General features: G+C 37.9%; 1 protein-coding gene across 1 annotated transcript; it reads right to left on the bottom strand.

The window, feature by feature from the left end:
* Positions 1 to 2,268: 2,268 nt before the first annotated feature.
* On the bottom strand, positions 2,269 to 16,250 carry LOC140236798 (serine palmitoyltransferase 1-like). The gene is made up of 14 exons (XM_072316734.1): positions 16,117 to 16,250; positions 13,695 to 13,802; positions 12,885 to 12,979; positions 11,774 to 11,867; positions 11,042 to 11,114; positions 10,011 to 10,143; positions 8,907 to 9,036; positions 8,089 to 8,178; positions 7,529 to 7,636; positions 6,871 to 6,966; positions 5,844 to 5,995; positions 5,260 to 5,377; positions 4,453 to 4,526; positions 2,269 to 2,415 (listed from the first exon to the last, which is right to left on the bottom strand). Exons 1-14 carry the CDS (start codon positions 16,189 to 16,191, stop codon positions 2,310 to 2,312), a joined length of 1,452 nt encoding a protein of 483 aa, XP_072172835.1. The 5' UTR covers positions 16,192 to 16,250; the 3' UTR covers positions 2,269 to 2,309.
* Between the last annotated feature and the right edge of the window lie 1,654 nt (positions 16,251 to 17,904).

Genomic DNA, 17,904 nt, shown 5'->3' with positions numbered 1-17,904 from the left:
GCTTGACTCTCCTATCGATGTCTAAACCCATCGGGGTGCAGCAATACTCAAAAACCGTAAACATTCTCGGCATGAGACTTTTGGGAATTGGAGCCAATGACCCTTTTTGTGGCATGAAATTTTCACAAATTGGCAACTAGCATTCAATGCATTGGGTAGATAAAAACTTTTGCTTGTATTTTACTTTTTCATGAATCTTGGCTCCTCCCTAAATTTGCGAAAGTTTCATGCACACGTAAATTTCTGATTTTGCAGTACATTGCCAAACACACAAGCTATCGAGATAATACAGGGACAAGGACTCCTCTTATCATTCCCACTTCCATCAACAGTCAGATTCAGGATATCCTCATGTAAAGGCAAGCCCAGAGATGCCCCGACAAGCAATGAAAGTGCACGAAGGCCTTACAGCTACATGCATCCATTGGTTTTAGATTACTACACCACGACTGTCTTGTGTAATCCAAAGAACAGTCAATATCCTTCATTACAAGACTTTGTATCTACACTCACTGTCTCAGATCAATCATGACACTTATTCTTGTTTCAGTCACTACATCTATATCAATTACTCCCTTGGAGGTCAATGCTCGGAAAGACAAATGACTCCACAATGATACACTGGTTTTTTTTTTTTTCACAGTTTGATCACATACAACACATATTTTACTTTCCAAGTAGTAAATTCTAATGTCCACTTCATCTGACCCTTGTAAAAAAATATGACTTTTAATATAAGAATACAGAAACCGTCATACAATGTACCTTTATAAAAGTCGTCATATCATCCACTTGCTTGTTGCTCAACTTTCATGAGCCAGCTGATGCCGTGTTCATCTCTGTCAAGCTTACACAACCACAAAAATAATTTTAGAATGACAGAGAAGCTAATCAATTCAAAGGCAAATCCAACTAAGCAACAAAACATATCCAGCGATCACATTACCCAATACTTTAACGCATTGCTAAATACACACCATGGAATATTAATGCGGCGCAATCTGTCTTTGAAATCCATCAACACTGATTTTTGTTTTCTTTTTCAAAGTGGTTTTAGATTCTATCATTTTGTATTAAACCTGTTTACAGTGCAATAAGTCACAATAACAGATGACAAATAATGAAAATATGCCCATAACTAAAGTCTATACCTAGTAAGGAATTGAAAGTTATCTGACTATACAAATTGGAAATTAGACATAACACTCTGTTGATTAAATACAAAACACAGCACAATTGCACACATGACTTTAATATAAAAAGAAAGGCTCTTACGTTTGTTGTGTGTAATTCAGTTGTCATGTGACAATAGCAGCTTCATGTTATTGGGATACTGCAAGGAATTCAGTACTGATGCATTAACAATGCCATCAACATTTTCAAACGAAAAACGTGTCATGCAGCACAGTAACCTCAAAAAAATCACAAATCCTCAGCTCTCCAGGTGATCAAACACAGAAACTACTGAATGTCCATTTCCTTTTCCACCCAATGAAACAAAAATGATCAAAAAAAGGTCTGAGTTACAGAGAATAACTACGTTTCAGCAAAATCTTGTCAAATGCCCTAGTTGGGGGATGTTGAACAGTTTCTATTACACTAAAAACGGATATCTATTTTGTTATTCAGAGCTGCTATGCTGCTTTTGGTATTCACAAGACCTTTCTACAAACTGCCTACCAATTCTAATTACAACTGACAAGGTATGCTACTCATGAAAGAAGCTGTATACTTCTTCATCACATTACTGAGATGTACTACGTCGGTACTAAACACTGTACGCTACACTTGATGAGAGCTGGGGTAACTTGTGGGAAGTCTGAGACACAATTTTTGTTACCATATCCAACACACAAAAAACCCCCAAAATATGACCACATTAAAAAAAGATTAAATTGGTTTTTTTGGGGTGTTTGCTTGCAATTTCATTCAAAATGGCAAAACATCTGTGTTCCGCTGATATGGTTCAGTGGTTGTTTCCTTTGTCATAGCATTGATTAAGCATAGGCCATGGTAATAACATTATTCCACCTTCCCCAACCAAAAGTTTTATATCAAACTCTTACAAAGATGCACCACTTGAAAATGTAAGCAGTTATATAGAGGGTCATTTTTGACAACCCTTAACATTCAGCACCCAATGACTCGATGTCAAGATTCAGTCCAAAGTAAATGATAAACTTCCTATGAGCACATGAAAAAGGAAGAGAAAGAGAGAGAGAGAGAGAAAAAAAAAAAAAAAAAAGAAAACCCCAAAACCTTGGGATTTCTTCACTGAGATGTCCTTTGTGTGGTGTGCTGGGATAAACCTACTTTGCTGTCTCCCTTAGAACCATCGCAGCCTGTGTCCTGATGACCGAAGTCACCTTGGTCAGCTGGTCATCAGTCAAGGTCACATTGACCGCCACCCTGATGCTGTGAATAATGGGCAAGATGAAATCCATGTTTATGAAAATGGACCTTCATAAATATATACATACAAACAAGGAAAAGTAGAAATTACGCGGTGCGTAATATATGTCCCCGCCGGAAGTAGCATTTAGTAGCAAAATGTACAATATAGGTAAAAAGATGAAGGTCAAAGGTCAAAGAAGTCAAAGGTCAAAATTCTATGTAGAAGTTTTGAAGCCCTCACCTAGTGCCATCACATAAAGCAAACGGAATCGAAATCGGGTTAGAAATGGCGGAGTAGCATTTTGTAGCCAATGTACAATATAGGTAAAAAAATCAAGGTCAAAGGTCAAAATTCTGTGTAGAAGTTTTGAAGCCCTCACCTAGTGCCATCACATAAAGCAAACGGAATCGAAATCGGGTTAGAAATGGCGAAGGAGTAGCATTTTGTAGGCAATGTACAATACAGGTCAAAAATCAAGGTCAAAGGTCAAAGAAGTCAAAGGTCAAAATTCTGTGTAGAAGTTTTGAAGCCCTCACCTAGTGCCATCATATAAAGCAAACAGAATCAAAATCGGGTTAGAAATGGCGAAGGAGTAGCATTTTGAAGCAAAATGTACAATATAGGTCAAAGGTCAAGGTCAAAGGTCACAACTGAAATTCTGTATACAAGTTTCAAAGCTCCCATGTAGTGCTATCATATAAAGCAAACAGAATCAAAATCGGGTTAGAAATGGCGAAGGAGTAGCATTTTGAACATTTTGATCACACACGGACGCACACACGGATACACGGACGGACGGACGGACGGACACACGGACACACACACACATACGGAGCCCGTTTCATAGTCCCCTGCTCGAACTCGTTCGGCGGGGACAATTAGAATTTGGCAATTAATTCCTAATCATCAGCTGATAGTACGTGCTCACCATAAATTTGCTGAAGGTTGGCTGTGTCACATGGGAGAGATAATTTCACAAATTTTTCTGTAGTAGTATATCACCTCCTATCTTCCATTTTTTTTTTTCTCCTTGCATATTTGAATAAGTGAAATTGTTACGTAATACGAAAAACTTGTCTTTTTGCAGACAAAAGCATCAATTTTAGGATTACTGTCTTTATTTGCAGTGAGGACTACAATGTATATATTATACATCTTGTCCCATACTGAATACATAGTAATAATCCTCCTGGCTTACTCATCTTTATGGTGATGCATATGATGTAAATCTACCACTGTCTCCACTAAACATGCCACTTGACATATCATGCAGACATCATTAACAGTTAAGAAAGCTCTCCCTGCAGCCACCATGTTTGTAAAATGTGACAAAGAAAACAATTTCCTCAGCAAAGATTCTCTCCTAAATCAACATCCTATTCATTAGTATGCTTGCATTGCATGGAAGTAAAGGTAAAAGACTACAACCCAACAAGTTTAATAAGCCCACTGCACACTACATGATCCAACCGGTCGCACAACTGCGGAGGCAAGCTGGGCCATACGACCAGTCGCGCGACTTGACATCGCAAACTATGCTATTAGACTACACAACTAGGCTTATGACTGTACTAGGGTCAGTACATATACTGCAGCGTGATTGGCTGATAGTTCATTACTGGTTGTAAAAATTTGATATGTTGAATACTGTAAAAGTGGATATTTTCTCACAAGTAATTTTTTGCGCTGGGCCCGGGAAGATGAATCTCGCGTGTATTCAATTACATGAAATCAAAGCATTTCAGTAATGTATATAACATGCAAAAATATTCATGTGCTTTTACATGTATTTTTCTACAAATTTCTGGTTTCTGGAGAAATGAGTGAAAATTTCCACTTTGACAGTAAGCAATCTCTATGACTGGCAATGTGCCCTAGTTGCATGACTGGAAACTGGCAAAGGCTGGTGACTTCACACTTCTTTTGGTCGTACGACTGGTGAATTGTGGAGAAGTGGTGTAGTGTGTGGTGCACTTTAGACATGATAATTATGACCGTCTCCAATTGACCCCCGTCAGTGTGGTGTCATCAGGATTGATCTGAAAAGGGTAACGTACCTGGGTGGTGGTAGGAAAGCCTCTTCTTCCTCAAGATACCGGGCCACAGTTAGGACCACGCCCTCATCCAGAGCCTGTACATGCAACAATATGCCAAAGAGATAACAATTTAACAGCACAGGCAAGACAAATGAAGAAGAAAAAAGAGGTGTTCATGAAAAACTATTTGTAAACAAATATAAAATGTTATTTGAGAGTGTCTCGGAAAACAAGGAAGCTAGCAATCAGACAATTCATTACTGAAGTTAAATCCTCCAAGGGGAAAAAACACACTTAAGGCATAGTATCTGTGCTGGCTGACTAGTGCTGTAAGATAGTGTAAAATAAGCTAACATCACTACTGACAAACAGCTGTCACATGAACGAATTATGCCCAAGATATGACATTCAGTTATGAAGATATGTTCGATCATGAACTTAATCTTTTAGCATAAAAGAGTTTCATTCTCTTCCTACTCTGTCCATCATTGTAGAATATTATTGCCTTGCAGTTGAAATGAGTAAACACTGCTGGAATACATGTACAGAGAAATGTGACACTTCTTAATTACATAAGTGGCCCCAATCCCCCATGTAATGACTCGCTGCTCAACACACACACACACACCCTTCATGAGCATATCTGTACAAGCATAATCCTGGGATCACATATTGAGTTTTAAGATAACGATAATATCCTGTTATACTTCATTTCATTTTTTTTTTCTTTAACACAGAGTATGAATGTGTATAAGGCAACTATGTTCCCTGCCATGTCTGGTATCTGCTGTGAATGAGATCATGTGACCAGATGTCTGCTGCCCTCACCCTGTTAACAATCTTCTCCAGGATGGCCAGATCTTGGCCCCAATCTCCACTGGTCTCCTCCAGTCTGAGATGCTTGATGGGAGAGATGATGTCCCCATCTAACCGGTAACCTGGCAACCTAAACAGGACATCCAATATTGTATATCAAGACTCCACTCCATAATCATATATACTGTAGTCAAAGGCTTAATAATAGGACAATGGTTGTTAAAGGTCTGCAATTTAATGAAATTCATCCTAAAAACTACATTCGGTGAACAGAAGTAGAAAAGTGAGAGAAACAGGACAGTGAAAGTTTGAGTAATTTCTGATAAAAAAAAAGAAAGTTATGATATTTTTTGTAAGTTGTGGTCAATCAAGCTCAAATTAGCGACACCGTGATGTAGACTGTGAGTTTACCTCTCATTTGCACTGTGCATAAGATTCCATACAACTTAACAATTTTTGTCATTGAGGACGAAATATACTTTTTCATTTTTTTTACGATTATTTCACTCTTTGCCACGTCTTGGCTAAAGTCTAAAAACATGTTGGATGCTTTTTTCTGCGTCATTCTTTGTTTGAGAAACAGAAGCCAGGCTCACCCTGACAGCTGGTGGTGGACAAACTCGCTCTTTGACCTCAGCCTGTCAAAGATGTCGGATTCCTGCTGGGTGAGGTCAAGGGCCGTGAGTGCCGCCGTGGCCAGCATGGGGGGCAGGGACGCTGAGAAGCAGTAGCCCAGACCAGACAGTCGCTGCCAAACAAACCACAACATCACGAAATTATAAAGCTGGTTTTCCAGTGTATTGAAATCTGTGGAATGAATCTTGTAGTAGACCATGTGACAATTTTTTTTTTCGATGCATCCTTGGTCCTACTCCCACTGCTTACATCTCAATACTTGACATCTAATTTGTGAGCATCTATTGCTAATTACGTGTTCTGTTTTGGGTTTTTTTCCTTGAGAAGCAAGTTTTGTTCCAAAAGGATGCAAAAAAATTTAACCTGTTTAATAGTAAAACTATCAACTGCATGGCAATAGTTAATAGGCTTTGTCTGAACATCTATTTGCAATAGGTTCTTGAGATTTCCTTGTCTAAATACAAAAAAAAAAAAAAATATGACAACAAACAACATGGGAGATCTCCAAGAATGTAATCGTTATCAATAAAACATATTCCATAGGCAATGTCCTTTGTCACTAAAAGATGGATGTGTGACGTTTTGTGATGTCCAGTCATATACACACTACTATACAGTAAATACAAGAATAACACAGGAGTATCTCTCATGTGTCGAGGCTGTTTTGAAAGCATAAGAATATACATTGAACTCTGAATTCAGATGTAGAAAAATATGAGCAGAATATTAAATCTATTTCTTCCTTTTCCTTTAAATAGCTAAAGCCTCTAGAAGAGAATGTACTTTGAAATTTAGAGCACAGACCCATCTGACAAAGACTCTCTGAATCACACCACTAGACCCAATCCTCCAAAGATACGTATGCGGTGCAGTACTGGTACGACTTTCCTCCCTTTCCTATAACCATTAAGTTTCTTCCACTCTGGATGAGTTCGATTTACATCTGCTTTGATAAGCTGCTGGCAAATTTTATGGAGGCCTAATCACCTGATGATCGACGACATATCTGCTGCCCAGACAGAATCCACCCAATGTCCCGAGCGCTGCCTCCATGGAAACAGAGATGAGGTCGATATCTGTAATCTGTAGAACAATGGATGGCAAATATCAATTTTACTGTCACGTTCCTGTTGTATGAAAGATTTTTTGAACTTTGATTTCTGCAAGATGATGCAATAAAAAGAGGGCATGAATAATCCACAAACCACTAGATGCACAAAATTCATGTGTTACTTGATTTGGAAATACACAAGAGTGCTCTCCCAAATTGATGCATTACTCTCTGTTAAGACAAATGTTTGTTGATTCCTATGATGTGACATCATTGAAACATTTGCCCTTTTGTCCAATGCAAGCTGGACAAAACAATGGAATCCACCATTAAAAAAGTCACATTTTCCAATCAATTTGCGATTATTTTTTTTTGTTTGTTTCTTGACAATGACAATGATATCTTGACTTCGAAATAACAACAAACTTTGTATATTACAACAAAGATCTCTCAACTACAAGCCAAAAGTTTTATATGTGAAAAAAAAAAGATAAATGAAGCAAAATTGTTTTAAAATCTTTATTTGAGTAGTATCACAATGCAGAAGGCTCTTACATAGAGTTAATGATCTAGTTGGTATCAAGTCTTACTCACATCAACTCCTGCATGTTCCGTGACTCCTCTCCCAGTCTTACCCAGCACACAGAATGACATCGACTCATCCAAGAAGATGCGCACTTTGTACTTGTACTTCAGCTCAATCTGCATTGGAAATATATAGTATTTTTTCCTCATTACTGATCACTCTTGCAAAGATTCACTGATCAGCAGCATCACAGCTGAAAGAATCAGTTCAAAGCAACCAATACACATAACAAATATGTAATGGATAGAATATACCCAGTATGTAGAGAGATAGATGCAAGGAGTATGAGCATGACAAAATGACATCTATATGGATATCAGTGATTAAGAAAACATTGTTTATTACTATAAATGTATTAAAAAAAACCCAATTAAAACAAAAACCTACATTGCACAGTCACAAAAGCTGAGACAAAACACAGGAAGTGTATAATATATCCATACATTATCCTTATAGGGTGGTCTAAAGTGACACTTTATGGTGATATATGAGTGTCACTTCCATTGGTACTGACTTAACGTTACAGTCTTACCATAAGCACTCATGTAATTACTTAAGAGTTTTATACCAATTTCTTGACATCCAGAATGGTCCCATGGTTGACATAGAGCCCCTCAACAACAATGAACTTTCTTGTTACTTTGGCCTTCTTGGGATTCTGCAGAAAAAAAAAATGAATGATAGTGAAATTGATCACAAATGTCCTGCTCTTCTGATTGTAGCATCAATGGGAATGTATGTCGACGATCCAACTTTTCATTGCAGAGTAGAAACTACGTAATAAAGGTGAAGTATCTCATTGCACAATGTACACAAAAGTGTGCAGAAACATCTTGCTGTTGCAGTACCAATGTGATGTAGCAAGAAAAGGAATTATGAAGTGGACATAGAACAATTATTGCTGGGTGAATATTCAGTCCTTAGATGAATGTTCACTACCGATGAAGCAAAGGTGATTCACCAAACAGGCAAGGAATTCTTTCAAAAAGGTGATGCATATCGTTAAATCTGAGGAGAAGTTCTAAAAAGGAACATGAAAACAGGTACTACAGCAAGTTTAAGTAACCAACAGTCATTAGTTCTATAAATTGTGACAGTACATAGCCCTATGATCCCTGTTATCTTTGGACCTAATTCTTTTACTTGTCCCTCAGTTACAGGTACTTGTGCATTACCCTCACTAAAATCTTCTACATTAAAGAAAAAAAAAAAGGCTGACACCACTGAGTTCAAAGGCACAACTTGCAAGAGCATCATCATTAAAAAAAACAAAAAAAATAATAAAATACTACCCTAATAATAAGGATGATAATAATAATAACAATAATAATAAAATCAACCCTCTCCAGCTAGTCCCATCTATTCATATTGCTGTCATTGTCTCACCTTTTTGTCTTCCTTAGCTTGTTCCTCTAGAATCCTCTCCAAGTCTGCCATGTCATTGTGTTTGAAGAACTTGAGCTTACTACGCGAGGCCAACAGACCCATCTGAACAGAGAAGCCCACTCCTTCGTCACTGTGGGGGTTATTGACAGAACGGGAATGATCACATGCTATTAAATCACAACCCCGAATAATACACTATGGCAGATCTATTGTTGCTGCCATCTGTGGATTTACGCATGTGTGCTTCTTGTTGTTTATTAAATGCCACCATTGATCATATTTGATGAACTTGAGCTTGGCAGGCAATGCTAATCAACTATCTGGAAAGAATTCACTCCTTGGTCACAGAGGAGTTATCTGCAAAATGTAATGATGTCATGCTGATCACAGCTCCCAATAATATATTCTAGCAGATCCACAGGACAAACACAGTTGCTTGTTTGGTATTTCTTTCATATATGTCTGTTTGTTGTTGGTTCTTTTTTTCCATGCCATGGTGTTTGAAGATCTTAAAGGGATGGTACAGTATTGGTGGAGATGAGAATTGGGCTTTTAACTTTTTGCGAGATACCAAGAAAACCATTTAAAGAGGAATTCAAAGTTTATTTGAAAAACAAAGCGATCGTAATAAAGTGTGGGTCCCACACTTTATTAGATCGCTCTTTTTGGATATCTCAGTCATTTCAAAACCAATTTTCATCAAATAAACATTGAATTCCTCATAGAATTACATGCTCTTTCATATTTCATAAGAGGTTTCTCATGATCTCACACAAAAAAAAAATGTTAGAAATCTGAAATTAGGTCTCCATCAAAACTATACGATCCCTTTTAAGCTTGCCACACGGTGCCAACAGATGGCAAAACTTTCTCCTGATGGCATGGGATCAATTGACGAGATCTACTAGTCACACTTCATACCCAGGCACTTCTGATGGATTTGCTTCGCAAATGAAGGTAAATATACTAGAATAGCTTTGGGGTATTTGAAAAGTTTTGTTTGTTTGCTTTTCATTGAATACATCTCTGTACTGCATTGCCTTTGGTGACAGTCAGTATAAAGGAATATTCTCCCACACAATGGGCAGTGAATTGTTGACTTACCAGAAGACGAGGTCTCCTTTCTTGGCATAGGCTGGGATGGCACTTGCTACAGTGGAGAAGCCATAGGCATACAGGATCGCCTCTTCCACTCCCATGTGTTTGGCTATCCTCTCCTCAAAGTTCAAGTGAATGTCTGATGGAAGCAAGGACAGAACATTAAAAAAATATCTATGTATAATTTCCCAGGACTATTAGTCTGATGAAGTATATATCTACATTATAATATTTGTCAGGATAGTAACCTTTCAATGTGACAATTATGTAGACATAGGTACATATATATCCCATGTGGGGTATATTTTAGGTGTTTAGACTTAGTGTTTCAAATGTTGACTGATATTCAATGAATTATTGCCAATAACAAATGGGCTCTATGAGATCTCCAAGGTGGAAATTACTTCTGAAAATGCTTATTTTTTACTCTATTCTCATAGTTCTTGATTGCAAATATGACCTCTGTCGAGATTGTCTGACAAGTCCTAAAATGTGGAAATATATGGCGCAGATGATAGATGTGTAGATAGACAGATAAACAGATAGACAATCACACAGAGAGATAGATTGAAAGATGAGATAGATAGGCAATAGATAGATAGATAGATAGATAGATAGGTAGATAGATAGATAGATAGATAGATAGATAGATAGATACAAATGTAGATAGGTAGATAGATAGATAGATAGATAGATAGATAGAAAGATAGATAGATAGACAGATAGATGGATAAAGTAGATGAATAGACAGATGGAAAAGCATTTGTGCAACATTTCACACAAAAGACACTGCTACAAATGACATCCATCTAATGTATAGTTTCATCCTGTGAGAATGAGTTCATTTGAATGTATAACTGCAGTCTGCACAAGAAGACAATTCTATGACAATTACTTCTATACACGATGAAGCATCAAGGCATAACAACAAAAAACAAACATTAATCATGGAGGCTAGCTATCGATGTGGTTTTTATTTTCCAATAAACACAATACTGTGGTACAGAGGAGTATGCAGACGTTCTTAGGGAACTTACCCATTGTTCCAAAGAAGCCACGCGGTCCACACGTACCCACTCCATACTTCCTGAGTGTCTTCACAGCAGCATCCTGATAACAATGAAAGGCAATATAACATGTCTGTGAGGCTACAGGCACTATGAACACAGCCTGCTTTATAGAGGCTTTCAAATGTCACCATATGCTCAAGTCATCTTGGATGAAATACAGAGGAAAATCAATTTCACATGTTCTCTCAAATTAATGATATTGGTTGCAACTGCATATGCATATTAAATGAGGTGGTGCCATCATAGTCTCATATTAGTTAATATGTAAAGATTATGAGAGAAGTGGAAGTTTTTGCTGTTGTTGTTGATGGTTTGGCAACTGACAACCTCTTCCCTAGAAAAGTTATCAGTTTTAAGCTCACAAAATGCGAATATGCTAGCCTTGCAGTGTGTATAAAGATTATAAGAGAAGTGAAAGTTTTTGCTGTTATTGTTGATGGTTTGGCAACTGACAACCTCTTCCCTAGAAAAGTTATCAGTTTTACGCTCACAAAATGCTAATATGCTAGCCTTGCAGTGTTTATCATCTCTGAGATCTGCCTTGATTTTCATTCAAGATTTAACATGGCCTTACAAAGTCTTTAAAAATCATTTAAATAACATTATCTTGCAGTCAAAAGGGAAAAAGAGAGATAAATGCATGAGTGGCACCCCAAGATAGTGAAAACACACAAAGCCAGATTTGTCGACATCTTTTACCTCAGTCTCTTTTCTTCCCAGCATGCCCAGAAAGTTGAACGTTCCTGCGTTGATCCCTTCCTTGCCATCAACCACCAGAGTGTTGTTTCCCTGTCTGAATGATGGAGACAGCCGAAGATAAAAAGTAGTCACTCTTGGGATGAACAACATGTGATCCTTTTCAACACACAGAACTATAAAAATGATGACTTGATGCTGTACAGTATAAGAGCCCTCTGATGGCATTCCGATGTTCGTGACATATCACGTTTCATACATAAATTTCAGATTTCCCATCAACTTTCCAAAATTTTCTCAGGTTTTTTGTTTGTTGTTCTTTTGGGTTCCTTTTCCCTCAGCCGAGTTAAAACAAAAGTTGCATTCATTATTAATGCAATCACTTCAGTTCAAATTATCTTAATTAACAAAACAGTTACTTTTGATGTCCAGCTACAGGCCACAAAGTACTAATTACCATCTTGAGGCTGGCTGTGTGATAAGGGTTTTTAATTCTCATGGGATCATCAGACAGCAATGGTATTGTGATGTCAAAAACTTCATTGCCTGGCAACCAGATGTACTTATTTCCGACTATATCATGAATTTAATGCATACAAACTTCTGCTGAGTTGTGCAGTGGAGAGTACCACGTTGTATGAAGACAAAGATATAACAGATTTGCATTGGTTTTGTGTGCCTCATCTGCACTCTCTCCCTGGCTCTCTCTCTCTCTCTCTCTCTCTCTCTCTCTCTCTCTCTCTCTCTCTCTCTCTCTATCTCAAGTCTTTCTCTTTATGTATTGAGTAACTTTATCTCATGAACTACATTGTAGAGTACCTTCTGACCCCAGTATATTCCATAGATGAAAACCAATGAAAACTTTATGAAGGTTTCTGCTTCGACAACATTGATGTACCGTAACTCTCACTATGGCAAACTCGCAACACCGCACTGCCTCACTCTCTGAATACTCATCTAAGTTTGATGGGATATGTTTTACTGAACCCAATACGAAAAGCATACATATGTAAAATACACCACTTCAAAATTTCATTTTGCTCTTCTCCAAGAAGCTCCCATGATAACATTTGATTGTAGATTATGCAAAGACTCTATCATCACGAACACTCACTTGGTAACGAGTCTGTACTTAAGAGCTGGGTGGTTTTTATCCACCGGTGGAACCAACGGCTCTGGGGTCCACTCCTGTATCAGCTGCTCCTTCTCCTGTGGAGGAAAAATGCAGTCATTTTGAGGTTTACATGGTCCAGTTCACACTTGCAGAGTAAGAGCACTCAAAGAGTGATACATACATACAGAAGTTCATTTTAAGTGATCAATGTGAGTTTGACATGGTCCTGTTCACACATGCAGAACAAGAGTGCTCAACTCTAGCAACAATTCTTCCCACCAAAGAAGACTAGGTGAGCAAATGATATCAAAGAGACATTTCACAATAAGGAGAGCAAAAGCATGACATTTGTGAGTTTCTGAAATTGAACTTTCCTTGTGGTAAATCATACCAACCTGCTTCAGATACATGCACATTTTCATGGATAGGAATTGGTTTGCACATTAATTCATGGTAATTTTGTAACAACTTGAAAGTGTGCTTGTAATGGGTGTACATTGCCACTGTCTCTACATTGGCAGAGTGTATGATAGCTTTACACATGCTTTGCAGTCATAGTACATGGAAGATCTTCATGTTTCACTTTACACAAAACAAGTACATACTTGTTTATAACTATGGCTAAGATCATCTGAACTCAGCACAAAGACAACGCTTTTAAGGTTGACTTTTATACATCCCATACAATTATCTGAATGATCTGTGATTAGAGTATACAATCAGCATTCATGACGAAAGGTTCACTGCTACTGAGACCATTTGAATGTTGGTGAAGTGCTTATCAGATAGGAGAGGCAACAATCATCTTACCGCAGATGAGAGCTCCAGAGTGGATTCAATGGAGTAGCTCTTTGAGAAGATGAGACGGACAATGAAGACGATCAGGATGACCTCAAATGCCAGGTGGTAGAGTGGAGCCTGAAGTGGCAATACAACAAACTCCTGTGTCATTATCATTATCCTGTGTCATTGTCCCGCTGAAGACTTCCAACAGATTACCACTAATGAGAAAAATCTGCATTACATGTTATTGGTACGAAAACTGAGCTTCCAAATGAAATTACTATAAACCTTTCCTTAATATTTGACTGTGCCAATTCTGTTGCTCTCTGAAGAAACCATACTTGTAATAGAGCATCAGCAAAAAATCTGAATAGAAGCTATTTGCCTGTTCAATACCGCAACAAGAATCGATGGATGTTGTTATAAACTACTGTTGACAATCCTATCATTGTTCAGAAAGATGTCTGGGAAGGGTGAAGAATTATGTGATGAGTTCACAACACTGTCAGCAAGAAATTATGCAGCTACATTAACTCATTTATGGTTGTGGATTAATCACGCGTAACATCAGTTGGTTCCCCTTTACTCATCTAAAGCAGATATGAGCAAATGAGTAACATGTGCTTCCACAGAGATACATGTAAATGATAGTGTAATCGTGAAGTGTCTTATTATCTACACTCATTGTAAGGAAAAATGCTGCTACAGCAGAGAAGTTAGAAATGTATACTTGAGCAAATAAACATCCTACCAAAGAGTTAAAAGTCAAATTGTGTAATCTTGAGGTATCTAATCATCTACACTTGTTGCAAAGTGAAATATAATGCTGCTCCATGTTTAAGGTGATTTCCACAAATAGAATACAATCAAACAAACAGAATGACAGAAGATGTATCAAAGTCAGACAGTTAAAATAGCCATACATTGATAGGCCTAGGGTTGTGATATCAATGCCTCATTAAAATTTTATTCCCTCATATTATTGTTTTATCTTGTACAATACATACAGTTCAGATATAGAGGTCTAAATTTATATCAAATTAAATTGGTAATCCAACTTTGGAGGGTTACTGTTTCATACTGTAAATGTCAACTAGAATGTACACGTATATAGGGTAAGGGCACCAGTATTCAGTCAGCTACCAGTATTCGGTCACTTATCACTTGTCACCAGCCACTGAGTTCAACTGTCACGACACATGCAAATCACATCAATTCACATACTTGCATACTCATTCACAACAGGAAACTCCCTCGAATAGCCCCCTCCAAAAATCCATCAAAAATCTCAAATTTTACCATCAAAAATGCAGAATCAGCGCTACTTTCCAAAAGCGCGCGCAGATCGAGCCCAGTTTTATGAGTATGGGTCGCGGAAAAAGCGCTAAAAATCGAGAAATACGCAGTTTTCTCGCCAGATTTTTGCTTATTGCAAGCTTGGAGTGTGATGGCATCCTCAAAAATGCAAAAGAAAAACAAAATTACCGTACGTGCCTATACAGTGTCTCAATGTACAAGGGTCACCAACGGGCACCGCAACATCGCCGATGCAATTTTGCGCCAACAAGGTAGTGCGCGGCGCATTTTTCAGCTGCCTTGAACACGCATTGACTTTGAACGCTCATATCGTGTGACCGAATACTGGTCGTGGTGACCGTATTCTGGGGAATTTTCAAGGTGATATATTTTGGGATTTTGTGAAATTCTGTGTGATATTTGACAAAATGAAAATTGACATTAAAGAAATTTGATATATTTCACATACATTGCTGTAGATATGATGTATGTATTATTTCAGTTTGAAAAATATTGCAAAAAAATTTAAGTGACCGAATACTGGGGGTGTTGCCCTATATCAATATGGGTAATGATGGGTGCGGTCAATTAAACAGGCCAGCCAGCCTACCTGCACGAACATGACTGCAGGTTTGTGTTTGTCAGTTTGATTAGGGTTGCCTTTCTTTTATTAAGTTACTTTTTTTGGTCCATCATCCCCCTTCGCTTCAACATGGCCAACTACACTGTATGTTACTGTTGTATAGTGTGTGTTGGTAACCTGGCCATGCCAACAAAAGCCATCCCACACAATCCACTTTCCTCTGTCCATCATCAACACACAGCTCACAGCGACATGTCTTACTATTGCCATTGGAAACACTGATAAATTCGCCCAGCTACATTGAACTTCAGTGTACAGTGCAGTGCATGTGGAGCAGTGCAGTTAACGTTCAATAAGTACTAGGCCTACTACTGTTACTAGAAATAAACTAGACTAGTAGTAGACTCTAGTAGACGCAGTGCAGCTGAATGTAACAACATCAGTCAATAAGTAACATATTATTGGGTATGTGGGACTGTCAGACCTCGCCCACGGGCTAGCATAGCATTAACTCACATACCTAAACAACTGATGATCGTATCTTCAAAACCACATAGAATCTATACAAACCTGTCTAAAGGCTTCGATCAGTTCGCCAAAGTCCCATGGTTCTGGACTCCCAAATCTAAGGAGGGTATCTGCCATATCTGAATCGGGTTTGGGTCTCCTAGCAGATTCCTCACATCAGGCTGTGTAACTAGGCGTTTGTCGCTCCACATACATTGTATACACACACACACATCCCTAAAGATCGTACACAGAATCATGCATACAACTCATATCATCAATACGATTACGTACTCTACGAAGATAGCGGCGGAGGGGGGGGGGGGGGGGGGGGGGGTACAGTACAGTACCAGTACTTAGTATTTTGTGATGCGCAGCTTATAAGAGAGGGGGGGGGGGGGGGAGTACGGGATCGAATTTGGGGCAATTCTTATTCAAGTGATACAGGACCTACTACGTGGATGATAATCGTTACAATGAAGTTTTGTACGATTTTACGTAAATGACAGTACATAATCATAATTCATTATGCCCATATTGATTCCCGTTGCTTCAAAAACTGTTCCGAATCAATGATTGAACAAAATTCTGTTTTGTATCAATTTGTGCCGCTCTTACTCACATTCTTTTTAAGGGCCTAACAAACAGCAATACGAAAAACAAGGAAGAATATTTTCATTCTCGGTTGTAATAATATGAGATAAAGATTATAAAGCAGGCAAGTAGGTTGTTTGATTTGATTTGATTTATTTCCGCATTGAATATATACCAACTGAATACAAATTTCAAAAGCACAAAGACAAAGAATAACAAGTGCAGTGATATAAAGTAATACTAGTAATATAACGGTCTTCACTCGATACATACATAGATACACATAAGCAATTGTATTGAGCAATATACATACACAGAAACGTAAATAAGAACATTATTTTTCAGTAAATAACGGAGATGTTTGAATGCAGGAGACTACTATCGTGAGCGATTTAGACTCAAATGGATGAGGCCTCATACAAAAAGACCATCCGGCGACACAACTCTCTTGCAGTGGCGGATCCAGATGGGGGCGCACCCGGCGCACGCCCCCCTTTATTTGTCGTTAAAAACAAAAGAAATAAAAAGAAAAAAATGAAATGAAACCCGGAAGTGACACCAGAAATATTAGTCACGCCCCGCCCCCTCCCCCTTTACAGAATTCCTGGATCCGCCGCTGCTCTTGGTCAGGTGGGTGCAGTGCAGTTGCAGGTGTGGGTGCAAAATGCAGTTGAAGGAAGGAAATAGAGATTGAATAAAAATAACAATCATTAACCAAAAGTTAATATGTCCTTGATCTAAATGTACTGAGTGGGGAGCTCAATATGTATCAAATACCGCTTAATTAAAGCTTTCAAAAAATAAGTAGTGAAGCAAGACTTAATGTTGTCCGGAAGATTATTCCAAATAATGTCTGATAGATTTGTGAGTCACGAAAGATGGAAATTTCTATACGAGTTGGGTACGAATAGACAGAAGTATTAAACCTAAACATATCATTGAAAGATGATGGAAGCTGATCATGAATATAACATAATAACTTCTACTAGAATGATATTCAAGTCAGCCAAATCTTAAGTGTTTTAAGTTCATGAAATAAAGAATCAGTATGAGCTAAGAAATGCAATCCATGCAGTACACTAAGGCTTTCTTTGGTAATTTAAAAATACTAGTATACTTTATTTTGGTAGAGCCACAATTTCCAAATGCAATATTACAATGATTTATATATGGGAGAATTGAAGAATTATATAATAAAGATAAAGATGAATGAGGGAAGAAAAATCTAACTTGGATATCCTTATGTTTTTAGAAATA

The sequence above is a fragment of the Diadema setosum genome, chromosome 13 (genome assembly GCF_964275005.1).
Source record: "Diadema setosum chromosome 13, eeDiaSeto1, whole genome shotgun sequence".
NCBI lineage: Eukaryota > Metazoa > Echinodermata > Echinoidea > Diadematoida > Diadematidae > Diadema > Diadema setosum.
The sequence above is the reverse complement of the archived record's forward strand: the minus strand, read 5'-3'. Positions and strand labels throughout refer to the sequence as shown.